The sequence below is a fragment of the Salvelinus fontinalis genome, chromosome 13, assembly GCF_029448725.1.
Source record: "Salvelinus fontinalis isolate EN_2023a chromosome 13, ASM2944872v1, whole genome shotgun sequence".
Classification (NCBI taxonomy): Eukaryota; Metazoa; Chordata; class Actinopteri; order Salmoniformes; family Salmonidae; genus Salvelinus; species Salvelinus fontinalis.
The window spans coordinates 51996176-52015265 of NC_074677.1; the positions used below are offsets into that span (position 1 = coordinate 51996176).

Here is a 19090-nt window from a genome sequence, read left to right on the forward strand (position 1 = left end):
CATAGCAACATCTGACAAAAATATCTAAAGACACTGAAGCAGCAAACTTTGTGGGAAATAATATTTGTGTCATTCTCAAAACATTTGGCCACGACTGTACATTACAGGGAAACAGAAGTCAGAAATAGACATTACAAGAGTTTACTCAGCATGACCTCATGGCTGGTTCATACTGTGTCATAGTGCAGGTGCAGATCCATATGTGATCGTGTCCTGTGAGGGCCACTCAGTCCGGTCAACAGTTAAGGCAGACACCCTGGACCCGGTGTTTGAGACCAGAGCCATCTTCTACAGAAAGAAGCCCAGGAAGCCAATCACTGTGGAGGTAAGATATAGAGGTGTCAAATATCATAAATACCAATGGGAACTAAAGATAAAGTGATTCATGAATTGGTACACTTGATGTTCTTAGTGTTATTGTAGTTTTCATGCTTTGGTCTTACCTGGTCTACCCCTCCCTTCTTGTTCTCTTCCCCAGGTGTGGAATAGTAACGCTGTGAAGGACCAGTTCCTGGGCCAGGTGGTTCTGACAGGCTCATTAAAAGACTCGACCAAACCCCAGAGGCTCCAGCTAAGGAAAAGAGGCAGAGCCATGGCCGACGAGATGCCTGGCTCCATCACCCTCCGCATCGTCACCTGCACCGAGCTCACAGAGATGTGACCTGGATCAGCTGACTACTACCTGGGTCACATTGATCACAGAGATGTGACCTGGATCAGCTGACTACTACCTGGGTCACATTGACAACGTATACAACACTCTTGTCACCTCTTGCTTGCAATAACAACGCCAGAAGGAGACTTTGTACAGGAGCTTAGGAACTTTGTACAAGACATCATTTGGTTGTCAGAATGTCTATGAATGTGAGCTCATAATCTTTTAAGGACTGGCATGGTCATTGACCAAGAAGAACCTTCAAGCCTTCCGGAGTACATTTTTTCTTACTGTTATTGCATTACTTTGTGTTTTGTAAAGAGACAAGTTATGCCTTTTTGAAAGGTGAATGAATGTGAAAAAGTCCGCATGAAGCAAGACAAAATGCAATTATTTTATACTAAACTATACACTCTGAAACACAATAGCTCACTGAAGTGATACACATATTGTATCTGTCTACAAAATGATGCAGCATATACATTTTAATAGCATGTTTGTTATCGTATAGAAATGTACGTGCCTCTTTTGATATTGTTGAGAAACAGACCAAATGTTTCAGTTTTTGCTACACAATATTGTAAAGTCTTGAATAACCTGAATGTACAGTATCTACAGTGTACGTTTTGGACTATGGTCATCAATTTGTATCCTTCCACTGAGCAACTTGAAATGTCTAAAGGGTATACTGCATGTGTCTAAACTACCGTACTCCCTTGCTCAAAATGACTTGCCGGGTAATCCCTACTTAAAGGTCAAAGTAAATCTATTCAAACCAAAAAGTTAATTTACAATGATGTTTTATTTATTTTTATTTCAGTCCAGTTCCCAAACTGCAGTATTTTGTTGTTTTACACTCAAGACACAGCCATGCACAATTCATAATTTAAAAAAGTCTATAGCTTTAACCACAATTAAAAAAAGCTTATCCGATACCTTAGTTTCCCCCTGTCGCTTTTTCTCATCTGTCTGTTTCCAAAGATGGGGCCTGCTGAGGTTTACCAGATGGATCAGCAGTTTACAAACCCAGATGATAATAATAGTAGAATAATAATAGGAATAATTTAAAAAGAAACGCTTTTTTGTCTTTGTTCCATTCTCTTGATACACATTTATAGAGGAATTTTCACACCACGTGTACAGGTTTACACATTCAAAAGAGAGGAATGTACAGAAGCGACCGCAGAAGAGGAGTGGGGCAGGCCGGGGGGGCGCTAGCTGTCCCAGAGTTCATCTTTGTGCTCATAGTTCAGGTACATAGGTGAGACCAAAGGTCACAGGGCAGATAGTCTCTGTGAGGTCCCTGATACTCTCAGCCACAGGCACACTCAGCAGTCATGCTCCGGACAGACAGACAGGCTCCATGGGCGTGCTGGAGACAGACGGGACTGCTTCCAATGGCTCTGTGTCCAGGTGGAGTACTGTCTGACACAGCCCAAGCAGGATTGTTCCATCCAGGAGTGTAGAGACAATGTTTATTTTCTTGTTCAATTTCCAGGGTGCAAACCATTTACAAATACATAGGCCTACTATAGAGCAACCTGAATATTGTCATTGCATTTTTTCCATCTTATTTACATACATACACACATATTCTAACAATGTTAGCCTACTTGGAAAATGAATTAACATGTGTTGCTTCCCATGCATGAAATCGGCCATGTCCTCCTTGCAATGGCTCTCCTGCATTTCTACAGTACGTATAGCCTACAGGGGTGGTACGAGTGAGCAGCTACCCTGCACCTCACCGGCTGAGTTAAGGTGGACAACAGGAGTGGCATCTAGTGCTGAGGTAGCTCTCTCGCTTACAAACACACACACGTGCTCACACACACAGCCACTCATGCATACACTCCCATTCATCTGCACACACACACACACACACACACACACACACACACACACACACACACACACACACACACACACACACACACACACACACACACACTCTACCAGGGATATAGACACAACACAAGGACAAGTGTCTATCCTGTCTCCTAATCTCTCTGTCCCAGGTCTGGACTTCAGTACACTCCTAAGGGAAGCTGTGGCTCCTATGGAATAGGCAGAGGGATGGTTATAAGTAAGCTATTGAATTAAGAATCAAGAAACAGTCTATATTTATGTAAAGAGAGAGCTTTTCAGAGTACTTGTCCAGTAGCCTCTGCTAAGGGATGGTAGGAATGGCAGAGTGAAGGGGAATGTGATCCTCTTGTTTTCAATGGTCCGTAAGACAGGTTACAATTATAGAATGGCACTCAGTCATCAATCCAAAAACCTTTTCATGGACAAATGATTAACTAACACCCACCAATCTGCGGCCACACAGCCAAAACTCACAGAAACACAGTACTTAGGAAAGTTTAGCCGCAAGAAGACACTGGAGCAATGAGTCTTAACTCACGCTGAGGAAGCTAAAGAATGGCATCCCATTAAAAAAACAATATATACACTCCTCATGGATGGACAAAGACAGAGAGAGAGAGAAAGAGAGAGAGCGAGAGAGACAGACAGACAGACAGACAGACAGACGGCGATTGCGACCCGACAGAGAGAGAGACAGACAGAGAGAGAGACAGACAGACAGTGAGACAAACAGATAAACAGATGAACATGTGCACTAACTCAGGGATTGTGCTCATTTCAACAAATGGCGTCTGCTTCAGATACATCTAGGTAAATTCACAGATCAGAGGTTAAAGCATGCAAAAGTAAGGCTCATTGATGTGAAACAAATGGTAACATTGGCAAACTGACCCCCAAAAATATTTTCAAGCTAATTTTTGTTGGCAGGCTATTCCCACATAGACACTAAGACAGTCTAGTCTGTCCAGTCTAGTGTGTCCAGTCTAGTCTGTCCAGTCTAATCTGTCCAGTCTAGTTTGTCCTGTCTAGTCTGTCCTGTCTAGTCTGTCCTGTCTAGTCTGTCTTGTCTAGTCTGTCCTGTCTAGTCTGTCCTGTCTAGTCTGTCCTGTCTAGTCTGTCCAGTCTGTCCAGTCTAGTCTGTTCAGTCTAGTGTCCTGCAATAGATTGTGACACCTTCAGAATCTTTCTAACGGACCACGTGTCTCAGACGTTCTGATTGGAAATTGACTCTGGACAAACAATTACAAATAAATTAATTTACTAAATCGATTTTAACTAACTACAGGTATTAAGTCCGTAACATGGGTTTCATACTTGAACTTGAAGAATTGGACAATGTTTTCAAAGCTTTTGACTTTGGAAACGTGAACACACTGTGGCCCATCCGAGAGGCAGTAGTGATTGAATCAGCCTCCACTACAGCCTTGGCCCAGCCATTCTCTATGTCAGATCTCTAAACATCTAGGAAGTTTAGGGTATCCAAGGAATTACAGCTATGTCCTGGAGTAAGCCAAATGGCTTTGATGGATGGTTGCCACTTCTCTCGAGTCCCTCCTTTTTTTCTTGCAACACACACACACACACACACACACACACACACACACACACACACACACACACACACACACACACACACACACACACACACACACACACACACACACACCTGCAGAGGATGAGCAGGTTGCAAGTTGGTTACACAGAGCCAAAGTCATGCAGGCATATGTCGGTTCCCGAGTCCCAGAGTCTGTCTCTCATGTAAAATGTTCAATGAAGGAGAGGCCTTATTGGAAAGACCTAGAAGAAAAGGGAACCAAGGTAATCGCTGGACAGAAAGGGAAGGAATCACAAGCTCTCAGTGCTGTTACGTTCGGCTTCTCTTCCTGGATCTCTCCCTCTTGAAAAGGAGCACAAGTTTTTTTCTTTGTATTTTCTCTTTTTTTGTGTTTTTGTTAAGGAGCATCTACTCCCCTCACAGGACACACACACGCTTACACACACACACACACACACACACACACACACACACACACACACACACACACACACACACACACACACACACACACACACACACACACACACTTACACACACACTTACACACACACTTACACAGTACCGATGGACTGCTCCACATGTACAGAATGCTGGCGGACTAAAAGAGGAGGCAGGAAGGTGATTCAGCCACAGCGTCTCGGCCGCTGAGAGGCCTTGTAGGCCAGTTGTCCATCCTCTGTATGAGGCAGCAGGGGGGTTGGTTACTGTCTATCCCTGGGCTGCCTGTCTCACAACCCCATGGAGCAGGGTCCAGCTCTGTGTGTGGACACACAGTGCCTCCTAGCGGCTGCTGTTCTTGATGGCTTCCTTGGCTGCAACAATCAGGGGGCTCAGGCTGGACAGGGGCTTGGCTAACTTCAGGAACGAATGCTGCAAAGAACACAAGCGAAGAACAGTAATGAGGGGAATGCTCTGCGTGTACAGACTGTGATTTAAGGTCAGAACGGTATGTTAGTAATGTAGGGGTAGACTGGTCAGTGTGGTCGAGTTTGGGTTATGTTAGAGTGGTCAGGTTAAGGTTTGGGTTATGTTAGTGGTCAGTGTGGTCAGGTTGGGGTTAACATGGTGGTCAGTACCTGGAGGAGCTCCTTGGCTGAGCCTCTGCGGTCCACGTCCATCTCCAGGCAACGGTTGAGGAAGTCTCTGAACACGGAGGTCAGACGCTCAGGGTTCTGGAGCTCTGGAGTCCCGTTGGTGGCGATAAGGTACAGCGCCTGAGGGGATGGGAGAGAGGGGTGGAGAGGGCCAATCCGTTATTGGCCCTTACTGATCAAATAGCTCCAGTATATCCCTGGATGTGTGTGAACTGTAGATAATGTGTCTTACCCTGAGAGGGTTCTCATTCAGGTAGGGAGGTTCACCCTCCACCATCTCTATAGCCATGATGCCCAGGGACCAGATGTCCACCTTGGGCCCGTAGGCCTTGCGGGTCACCACCTCGGGTGCCATCCAGTAGGGCGTGCCCACCATGGTGCTGCGCTTGTTCTGCTCTGGGGTGATCTGGGCACAGAACCCGAAGTCGGCTGCAGGGAGAGAGGAACATGTCAGACATGGCTTCTTCAACCCCACCACTCCCCACAGGACTCTCTACCACCAACATCCAATTGACTATCAATCCACCCTGGCCCCTCCTGCCTGTCCCTTACTGGTGAGATGACTTACTGAGCTTGACCGAGCCGTCCATGCCCAGCAGGATGTTGTCACTCTTGATGTCTCTGTGGATCACCTGGTTGGAGTGCAGAAAGTCCAGAGCCTGCAGACACTGTAGAGAGTGGGGACACAGACACACATCTGGATCAGAGGAAATGCCTAGGCTAGTGGTCAGAAGGGGCTCAGCTCAAGTCACTAGGGGGTATTTGTGGGCTGGTCTCTTACCTCTCTGCAGACTGCAGCGATCTGGCCCTCGTCCATGCAGGTCTCAGTCACGACATCGGTCAGTGAGCCTCCAGCCAGGTACTCCATCACCACCCACAGCTCATCCCCTACCAGGTAACTGCAGACAGAGGAGGACAGAGAGATTAAAGGTAGGATCCAGAAAGTAAACAGCAAAGTGGGTCAATGTCCGCATCAACTAAGAGCACTGGAGCTTGAGTCTTAACTTCTCCTCTGTTTTGGTGCCCTGGCTACCACGCTCTAACAGCGCGAAGCAAACCCGTGCACATGCGCAGATAATGTGTGCGACCGTGTGAGAGTGATGGCTACGGTGCTACTCTCAATGGCTACGGTGCTAATGGCAATGCCATTACACTGAGTCTACCTTCGAGTATAGTAGTGCACGACATGGTCATATTTAGAGTATCTGCTATACTTGCGGTTTTCCCCATCAGTAACCATGGCTATGAAGGTCACCTGTCCAGGTAGTTGACTATGTTGGGGTTTTTGTTTTCCCTCATCACCAGGATCTCGTTGATAATGAGCTCCTTCTTGGGCTGCTGCTGGAGATTCATCTGCTTGATGGCCACCTGACAGAGGCACAACCACAAACGAGACATTAGACGGTGTTTTCGGTGCTCTTCCGACAGATTACACAGCTACTGTGATTCGCCAGAAGAGATGGCTAATCAGGGTGACAGACCGACACGTAAGATGTGGATGTTTTTCTGAAAGGACTGCGGTAGTTAAGTTAGTTCACCTCCTGGCCAGTAGCAATGTCAATGGCTGTGTATACAGTGCCAGATGCCCTGAGGAAACAAGAGAACAACGCATTAGTTCCACATAGAAACAAGTCCTCATGCAAGGAGATAGAACAGATCATGGTGCACACAAGCTATCCATCCAAAACATGTCCCTCCACGGTATCTATCTCCATAATATTAGAGTTATGCAACTCTCCAGTGCCTGGAGGACACTTCCTTCTTGTTTTATTAACACAATAATCTTAAAGAAAACTATTACACAATGTCTTTGAATGCGAGCAGTTCAATTGCTTTTTTCCATAGATGATCAGGTACCATTTCATTTGACCACCAGAGGGCAGCATTGATGATTGGCCATTGAAAAGGCAACACTAATGCTTCTGGGTCAGTAATAACTAATACAAGTCATAAACCTGTCAATAAAGTGACCTTTCCTCTGTGATTTCTATAAATGTCTTGCAGGGGTTATGTCCCTACAGTATATAATGTACACATTATACCACTTGCGTATGTGGATCATGTCAAGAGCTCATTCTGCTATGAGTGGTGGGTCTGAGTTGCATGTGAAGTGTGTGTGGAGCAAGGTTATTATAGTCTTTTATTTCTATAATTTTTTTGATTTTTATTTAGAATTCAGTTTAATTTCAGTATCTTTTCAGACCTGATTTGCAAGTTTATATTTGTTTATATTTGCTAACTACCTCTTTCAAAGAGTGCAGTGTATAAAGTCAGAAAATCTGCTGTCTCAGCCACTGCCTGTCACCAAGGGAGTACCCCAAGGCTCGATCCTAGGCACCACGCTCTTCTCAATTTACATCAACAACATAGCTCAGGCAGTAGGAAGCTCTCTCATTCATTTATATGCAGATGATACAGTCTTATACTCAGCTAGCCCCTCCCTGTATTTTGTGTTAAATGCTCTACAACAAAGCTTTCATTGTATCCAACAAGCTTTCTCTACCCTTAACCTTGTTCTGAACACCTCCAAAACAAAGGTCATGTGGTTTGATAAGAAGAATGCCCCTCCTCCCACTGGTGTGATTACTACCTCTGAGGGTTTCGAGCTTGAGGTAGTCACCTCATACAAGTACTTGGGAGTATGGCTAGACGGTGCACTGTCCTCTCAGCACATACCAAAGCTGCAGGCCGAAGTTAAATCTAGACTTGGTTTCCTCTATCGTAATCGCTTCTCTTTCACCCCAGCTGCCAAACTAACCCTGATTCAGATGACCATCCTACCCATGCTAGATTACGGAGACATAATTTATAGATCGCCAGGTCAGGGTGCTCTCAAGGGGCTAGATGTTCTTTACCATTTGGCCATCAGATTTGCCTCCAATGCTCCTTATAGGACACATCACTGCACTCTATGCTCCTCTGTAAACTGGTCGTCTCTGTAAACCCGTCGCAAGACTCACTGGTTGTTGATTATTTATAAAACCCTCTTAGGCCTCACTCCCTCCTATCTGAGATATCTACTGCACACCTCATCCTCCACATAAAACACCTTTTCTGCTAGTCAGATTCTGTTAAAGGTCCCCAAAGCACACACATCCCAGGGTCGCTCCTCTTTTCAGTTCGCTGCAGCTAGCGACTGGAACGAGCTGCAACAAACACTCAAACTGGACAGTTTTATCTCCATCTCTTCATTCAAAGACTCCATCATGGACACTCTTACTGACAGTTGTGGCTGCTTTGTGTGATGTATTGTTGTCTCTACCTTCTTGCCTTTTGTGCTGTTGTCTGTGCCCAATGTCCCAATGTTTGTACCATGTTTTGTGCTGCTGCTATGTTGTGTTGCTACCATGTTGTTGTTATGTTGTGTTGCTACCATGTTGTTGTCATGTTGTGTTGCTACCATGCTGTGTTGTCATGTGTTGCTGCCTTGCTATGTTGTTGTCTTAGGTCTGTCTTTATGTAGTGTTGTCTCGCTTGTTGTTTTGTCCTATTTTAATTTTAATATTTTACCTTTATTTAACCAGGCAAGTCAGTTAAGAACAAACTCTTATTTTCAATGATGGCCTAGGAACAGTGGGTTACCTGCCTGTTCAGGGGCAGATTGACAGATTTGTACCTTGTCAGCTCGGGGATTTGAACTTGCAACCTTTCGGTAACAAGTCCAACGCTCTAACCACTAGGTTTTTATATTGTATAAATGTTTTATTTTTAATCCCAGGCCCCCATCCCCGCAGCAGGCCTTTTGCCTTTTAGTAGGCCGCCTCGTTAAATAAAGGTTAAATACAACTATTTATATTTAGTTTTTATATTGTTATGTTACAGAAAGGATGTTTGCGAGGCTAGGAGCAATTTGGCTTGTATAATTGTTTTAAAGTCGCATCTTGCAACTGTGGGTCAGTAATACATAAGGTGATGGGTCAGGTCATAGGTTAGCTCTTCTCATGACTCAGTCCTTCCACATCCCTTTTGATTAGCTGAGGGGATTTGGTCAAGTGTGAAATGCTCTACAAACAATTTATCCTTGATTTTGCGATACGGTTTTGGAAACCTTGAACACTAAACTTGAACACAAAAGTTATCATACAAAATCAACTTTACAAATTAAAAAGATGCACTTTCTGTTAGCTGTTTTACCACAGATTTCCACTGAGTGTTTTTGTGTAACAGCTTCGAGCAGATGTTTCTTTTTGTTCCCTCCCGAGTTTCCATTAGGTCGGGAAGTGCAACACAAAACACCTCCGTGGGAATCTAAAATGCCTCACAGGAAGTGTATCTTTTGTATTTATTAAATCAGATTTGGGGGGATATGAAAGTTTACTGAGCAAAATATGTATGTAAACTGTTGGCCCCATGTTTCATGAGCTGAAATAAAATATCCCAGACATTTTCCGTATGCACACAAATATAATTTCTCTCAAATGTTGTGCACAAATTAGTTTACATCCCTATTAGTGAGAATTTTTCCTTTGCCAAGATAATCCAACCACCTGACTGGTGTGGCAGATCAAGAAGCTGATTCAACAACATGATCGTTACACAGATGCACCTTGTGCTGAGGACAATAAAAGGCCACAAAATGTGCAGTTTTGTCACACAACACAATGCCACATATGTCTCAAGTTTTGACGGGGTGTGCAATTGGAATGCTGACTGCATTAATGTCCACCAGAGCTGTTGAAAGAGAATGTCATGTTCATTTCTCTACCATAAGCCTCCTCCAACGTCATTTGAGAGAATCTGGCAGCACGTCCAAACGGCCTCACAACTGCAGACCACGTAAATGCCGTTGTGTTGGCGAGTAGTTTGCTGATGTCAACGTTGTGAACAGAATACCCCATGGTGGCGGTGGGGTTATGGTATGTGCAGGCATAAGCTACGAACCACGAACACAATTGCATTTCATCGATGGCAATTAATGTGCAGAGATACCGTGACGAGATCCTGAGGCCCATTGTTGTGCCATTCATCCACCGCCATCACCTCATGTTTCAGCATGATCATCATGTCACAAGGATCTGTACACAATTCCTGGAAGCTGAAAAATTCCCCAGTTCTTCCATGGCCTGCAAACTCACCAGACATGTCACCCGTTGAGCACGTTTGGGATGTTCTGGGTAGATGTGTACGACAGCAAGTTCCAGTTCCCGCCAATATCCAGCAACTTTGCACAGCCATTGAAGATGACTGGGAAAACATTCCACAGGCGACAGCCTGATCAACTCTATGCGAAGTTTATGTGTCGCGTTGCATGAGGAAAATGGTAGTCACATCAGATACTGACTGGTTTTCTGATCCACGCACATACTTAAAAAAAAGGTATCTGTGACCAACAGATGCATATCTGTATTCCCAGTCATGTGAAATCCATTGATTAGGACCTAATGAATTTATATCTATGGTCTGATATCCTTAGATGAACTGTAACTCAGTAAAAATGGTTGATATTATTGCAAGTTGTTTTTGTTCAGTATAGAATTTCTGAAATTTCCAAAACAGTATTGCATTGATTATTAGCAGTTCAAAGGAGAACCCTATGGCTGTATGGCATTGGGTTCTTGAGAGCTCAGGTTAGGTTATATTCGTTTCTAGCCCAAACCGCTCAGATTCTGCAGACGTTTTCGTGAGAAGAACGATTTTCGGGATGTTTCCTGCCTGACAGACACTGCTGTAACTTTGCCACCTTCCACCGCAGATGCTGAAGGCCAACATTGGCTTAAACAGATGGACTTTGAAGGGGATTTTTGTTCTATGCTAATTGGGTGCGTCGATCAACTCTAGGGGTAACTTTAGTAGGACATGTAAGAAGAATCAAGTTTGATACTTAGTCATTTCTTCCCCATTAGCTAGTGATAGCTAGTGAAAGTGATGCCCAAGCTAGGCCTTTTTGAAACATCCCCATCATCTGGCTGCCCACCAGATTAAGTAGATTGAAAATCCCATTAGATCTTTGCCCCAAGATTTTACAAAAAAACTAAAACTGAACAGAATTCACAATGGTTTTCATTTTATTTTCTATCATTTTGGAGAAACAAAATTATAATAGTTTCAGTATGGCAGTATTTGCACTGCACCGTTTGAGCTAGAAACACAAGCATTTTGCTACACCCGCAATAACATCAGCTAAATATGTGTATGTGACCAATACCATTTGATTTGAGTTTGTTAATTATTTTATTTCAGCTTACTAAATAGTTTTTTCATTAACTTAGTTTTTGTTTTAACTTCTGTTTTAGTTTACTATAATAACCTTGGTAGGGAGTGCCCATTCCTCTACGATGTTCACCAACTCTGTAATGCATACAGTGCATGACTGGCATGTGAACCTACTCTACCAAGTGTACAGTGTATTTAAAGTGCACTTTTTAACATGTACATTATTATTCATTGCAAAGTGTATGTTCTGTAACATATCCAGTATATGTATTGTGCGTAAATGATGTGTTATTCTGATGCCTGTGCCACAGGGGTATTGAGGCTCCAGTGGAATCAAAGATGTGATATTCCCTCTACAGTAGCCTGAGCAGCCTTTGAATTGGCCAGACAAAGATTACAGTAAGCTGATAAAAGCTCTGTGTGTTTGGCACCCCTGGCTCGGGTACAGTAATCTCTGCACCTCTATCCGAAGATGTCCCTCTCTCTGCCCTGACATTTTACACCTCTGAGTGCTGGAGGGCAGAACCACCACCCTGGACTCTGCCCTGGGGCAAGACACCACAGGCACCTCCCTGGGTACAGCTATGTTTTTACGATGCTGCCATTTCTGAATCAGCTCCAAGGGAATATAACATGGTGAAGGAATATAACACAGTCCCATGGTGAAGGAATATAACACAGTCCCATGGTGAAGGAATATAACACAGTCCCATGGTGAAGGAATATGAAACACAGTCCCATGGTGAAGGAATATAACACAGTCCCAGTGTGAAGGAATATAACACAATCCCATGGTGAAGGAATATAACACAGTCCCATGGTGAAGTAATATGAAACACAGTCCCATGCTGAAGGAATATGAAACACAGTCCCATGGTGAAGGAATATAACACAATCCCATGGTGAAGGAATATAACACAGTCCCATGGTGAAGGAATATAACACAGTCCCAGTGTGAAGGAATATAACACAATCCCATGGTGAAGGAATATAACACAGTCCCATGGTGAAGTAATATGAAACACAGTCCCATGCTGAAGGAATATGAAACACAGTCCCATGGTGAAGGAATATAACACAGTCCCATGGTGAAGTAATATGAAACACAGTCCCATGGTGAAGGAATGTAAAACACAGTCCCATGGTGAAGGAATATAACACAGTCCCATGGTGAAGGAATATAACACAGTCCCATGAGGAAGGAATATGAAACACAGTCCCATGGTGAAGGAATATGAAACACAGTCCCATGGTGAAGGAATATAACACAGTCCCAGTGGTGGAATATAACCAGGAACAGACTGAGTCTCCTGCCAGGGGTCTGGTTAAATGTTTGGTTATACACCATGAAGTTCAGCCTAGTTTCCACTGCATTGACTTTACCAGTGCACCATGGCAGTCTAACCAATAGAGATCCTATTAAATTACTAGAGGGGCTATGTTATAAACACTCAAAGTTCCATAATGGGGTGAAAATGCCAGCCATATTGATCATGGAGAAATCCAAACCAGTCTAATTGGTAGAGGCATAATCCAGGCTTTACTTATGTAGAAAAATAGGCATGTGGCATGTGGAATACGTGTAATATAATTATTGTCAACCTAAAATATTGTCATATAATTCTAAATACAGTTTATAGAGGTATTATACAAATGTTTTGTATAAATAGCCTCTAAAATATATTTAAACAGACCATAAATGTCACAGAAGTAGTTTTCTTGGAAAGCTGTCAGTGTTATTATCTGATACAATAGCAGTACTTGTTGCATTTACAACTTGTCTAAGTCCTATCATCAACTGATTCCAGCCAGAGTTTGGCTGTGGATTGGCATTGTTTGAATGAAATGTTGGTATATTGACAGTTAATTTGAAAAGTTATCAGGGTTGTCAATTTAGCGACTTTTTCGAGAGTTTTCAGACCCCTCCAAAAAGAGACTAGCGACAAATTCAGCTACATTTTAGGCTGCCTTCGGGGAGTTTCTTTGGTTTTGATAGCATTTAGCAACTTTTCCCACTCAATTCTGCCACGTGGGAGAAGCTGTCTGTGCAACTGAAGTCACAGCAATGAGGCAGACACAGGCAGAGAATGCCAGCATCCCCTGACCTCTGCAAACAGTTTTTAAGATTCATCCCACAATGACAGTAGCCGACGCCATACCATCATTTCCTGTCAGAAGGCACTTGAGGCAACTACTCTGAGACTGTCTACTGCTTCCTTTTGCTCCTTTGAACAAATATCCTTTGAGTCCCCCCTTGGTACTGTAGACCACATGAAGACCTCCTCCTGCCCCATGGACATGTTCCCTACTAGACTACTAAAAAAGGTTATGCCTACTGTTGGCCCCAACATTCTGTCTATTGTAAATAGCTCCCTGACCTCTGGCTCCATTCCAGCCTATTTAAAAACTGCCCTGGTCCAACCTCTCCTTAAAAAACCCAATCTAGAACCCTCCTCACTGAGTAATTATAGACCCATCTCTAAACTGATTTTTTTTAATCCAAGATTTCAGATGTTGCTTTCAAGCAATTGGTGGCTTATTTGAGCATGAACAACTTACTTGAAAAATTCCAGACAGGCTTCCGTTCACTTCACAGCACGGAAACTGCTTAATTGACAGTCAACAATGACATGCTGTGGGCTGTCGATGCCGGTGAATGCTCCATTCTAGTTCTTTTGGATAACATATTTGTTGGCTGGAGAGGTGGTTGATAATCTCCAGCATTGACCTTGACAGGTTAAGGTCATATCTATGAGGCAGACATTTCTCAGTGAGCATGGGTGGTTCAGTCTCGTCCCCAGAACCTATTCACTATGGTGTCCCCCAGGGTTAAATTCTGGGCCCCGTCGTTTTCCCCCTGTACATGCTTTCCCTTGGTGACATAATCTGCAATCATAACATTCCGTTTCACTGCTATGCGGGTGGCACATAGCTTTATTTACTAATCAAACCCAGTGGCCAAACTAGCATAGCTACCCTTCACAAGTGTCTTGCTGACATCAAATGTTGGATGTCTGACAATTTTCTCCAGCTCAATGATAAGAAATTGTTTTATTTGTCCCCCACCTTGCTAGAACCCAGATTGGAAATAACCTTGGTTATTTGTCTACCAATGTAAAGCCTACAGCCAAAAACCTTGGTGTCTTCTTTGACCCTTTACCTAAACCTCAAACTGAATGTTAAAAATGTTATCCAGTCCTGCTTTTATCCTCTAAGAAATATAGCTGGAGTCAAGTATTTTATTCAGTCACTGATCTGGAGACAGTTAAAGCTACATGCTTTTATTTCCTCACAACTAGAGTACTGTAACGCTTTGTATACATGTCTCAGTCAGAACTCACTCCATCGTCTACAGTTAGTTCAAAGTGCTGCAGTTCTGCACCAGACAATGTCACCATATCACACTTATTTTAGCTTCTGTGCCCCGGCTACCAGTCACTTTTAAAATAGATTAAATGTTATTATTCTCGTTTAAGGCTAGACTCGGTTTAGCCTCATCCTATAGCTCTGATCTTTAATCTTCCTATGAGCCAGGACGCAGCCTCAGATCCTCTGGCAGGGCACTGTTGACCACTCCAAAGTTTAGATTGAAAATGAAAGGAGACAAGGCATCTGCCATTAGGGCCCCTACACTTTGGATCAGGCTTGCAGATTCAGTGCCTCTTTAAATCTCTGCTGAAGTTTTCATAAAGTTTGAACTTTTATAAAGGTGCTTTTAATGTATGATTTCAATTAGCTATCTTCTTTCAGTCTCCTTCCTCCTGTCTTTGTTAGTACTTTTATATTATTATTTTATGATGTGAAGCACTTTGTTACCTGCATTGAAAAGTGCTATACAAATAAAGTTCATGTTATTAAGTTATTATTAGACAGAATGAAGTGGAAGACTGATTTCACAAGTCACAAGTCAGAGCTTGAGTCAAGTCTCACATCTCTCTCTCCCACTTCTCTCCCTCACTATGTTCTCCTTGCCCTCTTCTCCCTCTTCTCCCTCTTCTCCCTCCCTCCCTCCCTCCCTCCCTCCCTCCCTCCCTCCCTCCCTCCCTCCCTGAGACTGTCACGCTACACCAGTGTATTGCATTGTAAGTGTGTATGAATAATGAAAGAGTGTTCATGTTTGGTCCAGTCAGCTCTCGTGGAGGCAGGCCCAGCCCTAGCCCAGGCCCAGTCCAGGCCCTGCCGAGGCCCAGCCCAGGCCCAGGCCCAGCCCATGCCCAGCCCAGGCCCTGGCCCAGACACTGATACCCTGCAGCCAGCCAGGTAACAAACACTCTGTCATGTAGCTGTGCAACCAATCCATACTAATTATTGACTCATCAGGAATAGTCTCATGTGATCTATCTCCAGGTTTGTTAACAGCTCACATCATGAGATAACATGTTTCCTGTCGATTCAATCAGAGGAATCTGTGTGTAACCACAGAGTAGTGTTCTTATCTTTTTGCACAGCTGTTTTAATTTATAGACAGTGTGTGTAGATTGTCTGTCATTACCACCCACATTGATCAGGGAGCCCTTAGGGGTGTGTTAGATGAGGCTACACAGACAAACAGAGTGCCTCTGCAGTGCTGGAGGGAGCTGGAAGCTGCCGTTGTTGTGTTCAGGACTGAGGTGGAGGGAGTGGTGATATCAGGACTAAGCTCACCCGAAACTCCAGAGAGAAGGAGAGAGTGAGAGAGAGAGAGAGAGAGAGAGAGAGAGAGAGAGAGAGAGAGAGAGAGAGATCGAGAGAGAGAGAGAGCGCAGGCTGAGCTCATTTGGCCCGCAGCCAAGCCTAGATACAGTTCTGATTTCCTCTCTACTTCTCTCTATTCTCTCTCAGACCCTTCGTTCTTTCTCTCCTCTCTTTCTCTGGTCACTTCTGAGTGAGACTCCGTCTTTATTTCTCTCAGCTGGGCTGACTACCAAAGACGCTGGGCTGACTAACAAAGACGCTGGGCTGACTACCAAAGACTACTTTGGTAAATAACAGAAAGTAAGTAGCTGGTGGATTTGGATTGAAGGTGGACTTACCCTTGTCCTATTTTCTCAAAGCGTGTGTACTTCTTTTTGGGGTCCCCCACACTCACAATGCTCCCTGGGAGGACAGAGAGAGGTGATTAGTGGAGAGTGTAGAGAGTGTGAGAGCATGACAATAGGGGGTCTAGGTCAAGCTGAGGCACACACACACACACACACACACACACACACACACACACACACACACACACACACACACACACACACACACACACACACACACACACACACACACACACGCACACGCACACGCACACATACACACACACACACAACCATGGAGAACGCAACCCTGCATTACACACACACTCCTCTGCCCACGCCACTCAGGGATGTGGCCCGCTGTGGGGCATCGTACTGCAGCCAAATACACTGCTGCATGCTGAAAGGTTGGCCTGCTCAGTAGAGCACTGCTGATGTTTTTGGACAGGGACACAGGCAGACACTGCAGCACTCAGACTACGGAGGGGCGCTTGGCCATCCTAAGGCTGTAATCTCTGGCTTACTGAGCAGCCCACACTAATCACTGCAGTAGGATGGGTTTGGAGAACTAGACACACAACACAGTACAGTTACAGCACACTCTCTATGGGACTCTCCATGCTCAATAGGTCCACAGAGAGACAACATACTCAGTCGCTCCAGAATCTCCTCGTCTGTCATCTTGGACTTCTTCTTCTGCCGGTCGGTGTTGCGGTACAGAGTGCTGGACGTGTTCTCTGGCTGGACCTGGGACTCCGGTGGGGTTGTGACCTCCTTCACAGGGGCGGGAGGCGCCAAGGGCTCGATGACAGAGCGGGTGTATATCTGTACGGAGAGGAGCAGGACACAGTCACAGTCAGAGAGGAGCAGGACACAGTCACGGTCAGAGAGGAGCAGGACACAGTCACGGTCAGAGAGGAGCAGGACACAGTCACGGTCATAGAAGAGCAGGACACAGTCACAGTCAGAGAGGAGCAGGACACAGTCACAGTCAGAGAGGAGCAGGACACAGTCACGGTCAGAGGAGCAGGACACTGTCACTGTCAGAGAAGTGCAGGACACAGTCACGGTCAGAGAGGAGCAGGACACAGTCAGAGAGGAGCAGGACACAGTCAGAGAGGAGCAGGACACAGTCAGAGAGGAGCAGGACACAGTCACAGTCAGAGAGGAGCAGGACACAGTCACAGTCAGAGAGGAGCAGGACACAGTCACAGTCAGAGAGGAGCAGGACACAGTCACAGTCAGAGAGGAGCAGGACACAGTCACGGTCAGAGAGGAGCAGGACACAGTCACGGTCAGAGAGGAGCAGGACACAGTCACGGTCAGAGAGGAGCAGGACACAGTCACGGTCAGAGAGGAGCAGGACACAGTCACGGTCAGAGAGGAGCAGGACACAGTCACGGTCAGAGGAGCAGGATACTGTCACAGTCAGAGAAGAGTAGGACACAGTCAGAGAGGAGCAGGACACAGTCACAGTCAGAGAGGAGCAGGACACTGTCACGGTCAGAGGAGCAGGACACTGTCACAGTCAGAGAAGTGCAGGACACAGTCACAGTCAGAGAGGAGCAGGACACAGTCAGAGAGGAGCAGGACACAGTCACGGTCAGAGAGGAGCAGGACACAGTCAGAGAGGAGCAGGACACAGTCACGGTCAGAGAGGAGCAGGACACAGTCAGAGAGGAGCAGGACACAGTCACGGTCAGAGAGGAGCAGGACACAGTCAGAGAGGAGCAGGACACAGTCACAGTCAGAGAGGAGCAGGACACAGTCAGAGAGGAGCAGGACACTGTCACAGTCAGAGAAGTGCAGGACACAGTCACAGTCAGAGAGGAGCAGGACACAGTCACGGTCAGAGAGGAGCAGGACACAGTCACAGTCAGAGAGGAGCAGGACACAGTCATAGTCACAGAGGAGCAGGACACAGTCACGGTCAGAGGAGCAGGACACAGTCACGGTCAGAGAGGAGCAGGACACAGTCACAGTCACAGAGGAGCAGGACACAGTCACGGTCAGAGGAGCAGGACACAGTCACAGTCAGAGAGGAGCAGGACACAGTCACAGTCAGAGAGAAGCAGGACACAGTCACGGTCAGAGAGGAGCAGGACACAGACACAGTCAGAGAGGAGTAGGAAAACATGCATACTCTACAGCTCTGTAGTGAGTTGAGTTGTTGAGGTAGTAAGACTGTAAGTCTGTTTAGATCTGTAACAAGGTTTTAAGTCATCGTTCATAACCTTAGTGTGACTCACAGATTTAGTGTGCTCAGGTCGAGGTGCGATGACGGGCGGAAGCTCATTGTCATCATCGTCATCCTCCTCCTCTTCTTCCTCCTCCTCCTCCTCCTCCTCTGACACAGGGGGCGCTATCGGGGGCTCTGTGGATGTCTTTGCACCCTGAGGGGTAAAACAAGGGGTCAGTGAGGAGGTCTGTAGTACGTTGGACTGTGACAATCTGACACCACTGGGACAGACTGCATCATCTGCATTATTGTCAATGGTTAGTCCAAGAACTCCTAATGTTCCATGTAATGAAGCATGTCCAAGCTCACAATAAACACCTCCTATTACAACAGGGTGCTCGGCTGTGAACTAGGATAGGGTCAAACAGAAAGATTGTAATGGATTTGACATGTGTAATTAGGAATGTAGGTATTCGACATGATCGGCTTGCTTAAACCTGGAGAGGATAGCTACTAGAATGGCTTATGGGCTGAGGTATGTACCAGAAAGAGAAAAGACAAGAGAGTGGGGTATGGCATGGA

At 45.2% G+C, this 19090-nt stretch overlaps 2 protein-coding genes across 3 annotated transcripts in view; one reads left to right on the plus strand and one right to left on the minus strand.

The window, feature by feature from the left end:
- The window catches only part of LOC129868956 (calpain-5-like), a 43264-nt gene extending 41822 nt beyond the window's left edge, over positions 1–1442 (plus strand). Inside the window, exons 11-12 of the mRNA XM_055943334.1 lie at positions 189–325; positions 479–1442. Of these exons, the coding sequence (XP_055799309.1) occupies positions 189–325; positions 479–661 (320 nt within the window). The 3' untranslated portion in view covers positions 662–1442. The remainder of the gene's footprint in view (positions 1–188; positions 326–478) is intronic.
- Positions 1443–4771: 3329 nt separating this feature from the next.
- Positions 4772–19090, minus strand: part of LOC129868957 (serine/threonine-protein kinase PAK 3) — a 55733-nt gene continuing 41414 nt past the window's right edge. For both annotated transcript variants that reach the window (XM_055943336.1, XM_055943335.1), the window contains 10 exons: positions 18579–18722; positions 16980–17154; positions 16342–16405; positions 6715–6763; positions 6432–6544; positions 5958–6075; positions 5745–5844; positions 5409–5605; positions 5159–5296; positions 4772–4952 (listed from right to left, as the gene is read on the minus strand). In XM_055943336.1, the coding sequence (XP_055799311.1) occupies positions 4863–4952; positions 5159–5296; positions 5409–5605; positions 5745–5844; positions 5958–6075; positions 6432–6544; positions 6715–6763; positions 16342–16405; positions 16980–17154; positions 18579–18722 (1188 nt within the window). In that variant the 3' untranslated portion in view covers positions 4772–4862. The remainder of the gene's footprint in view (positions 4953–5158; positions 5297–5408; positions 5606–5744; positions 5845–5957; positions 6076–6431; positions 6545–6714; positions 6764–16341; positions 16406–16979; positions 17155–18578; positions 18723–19090) is intronic.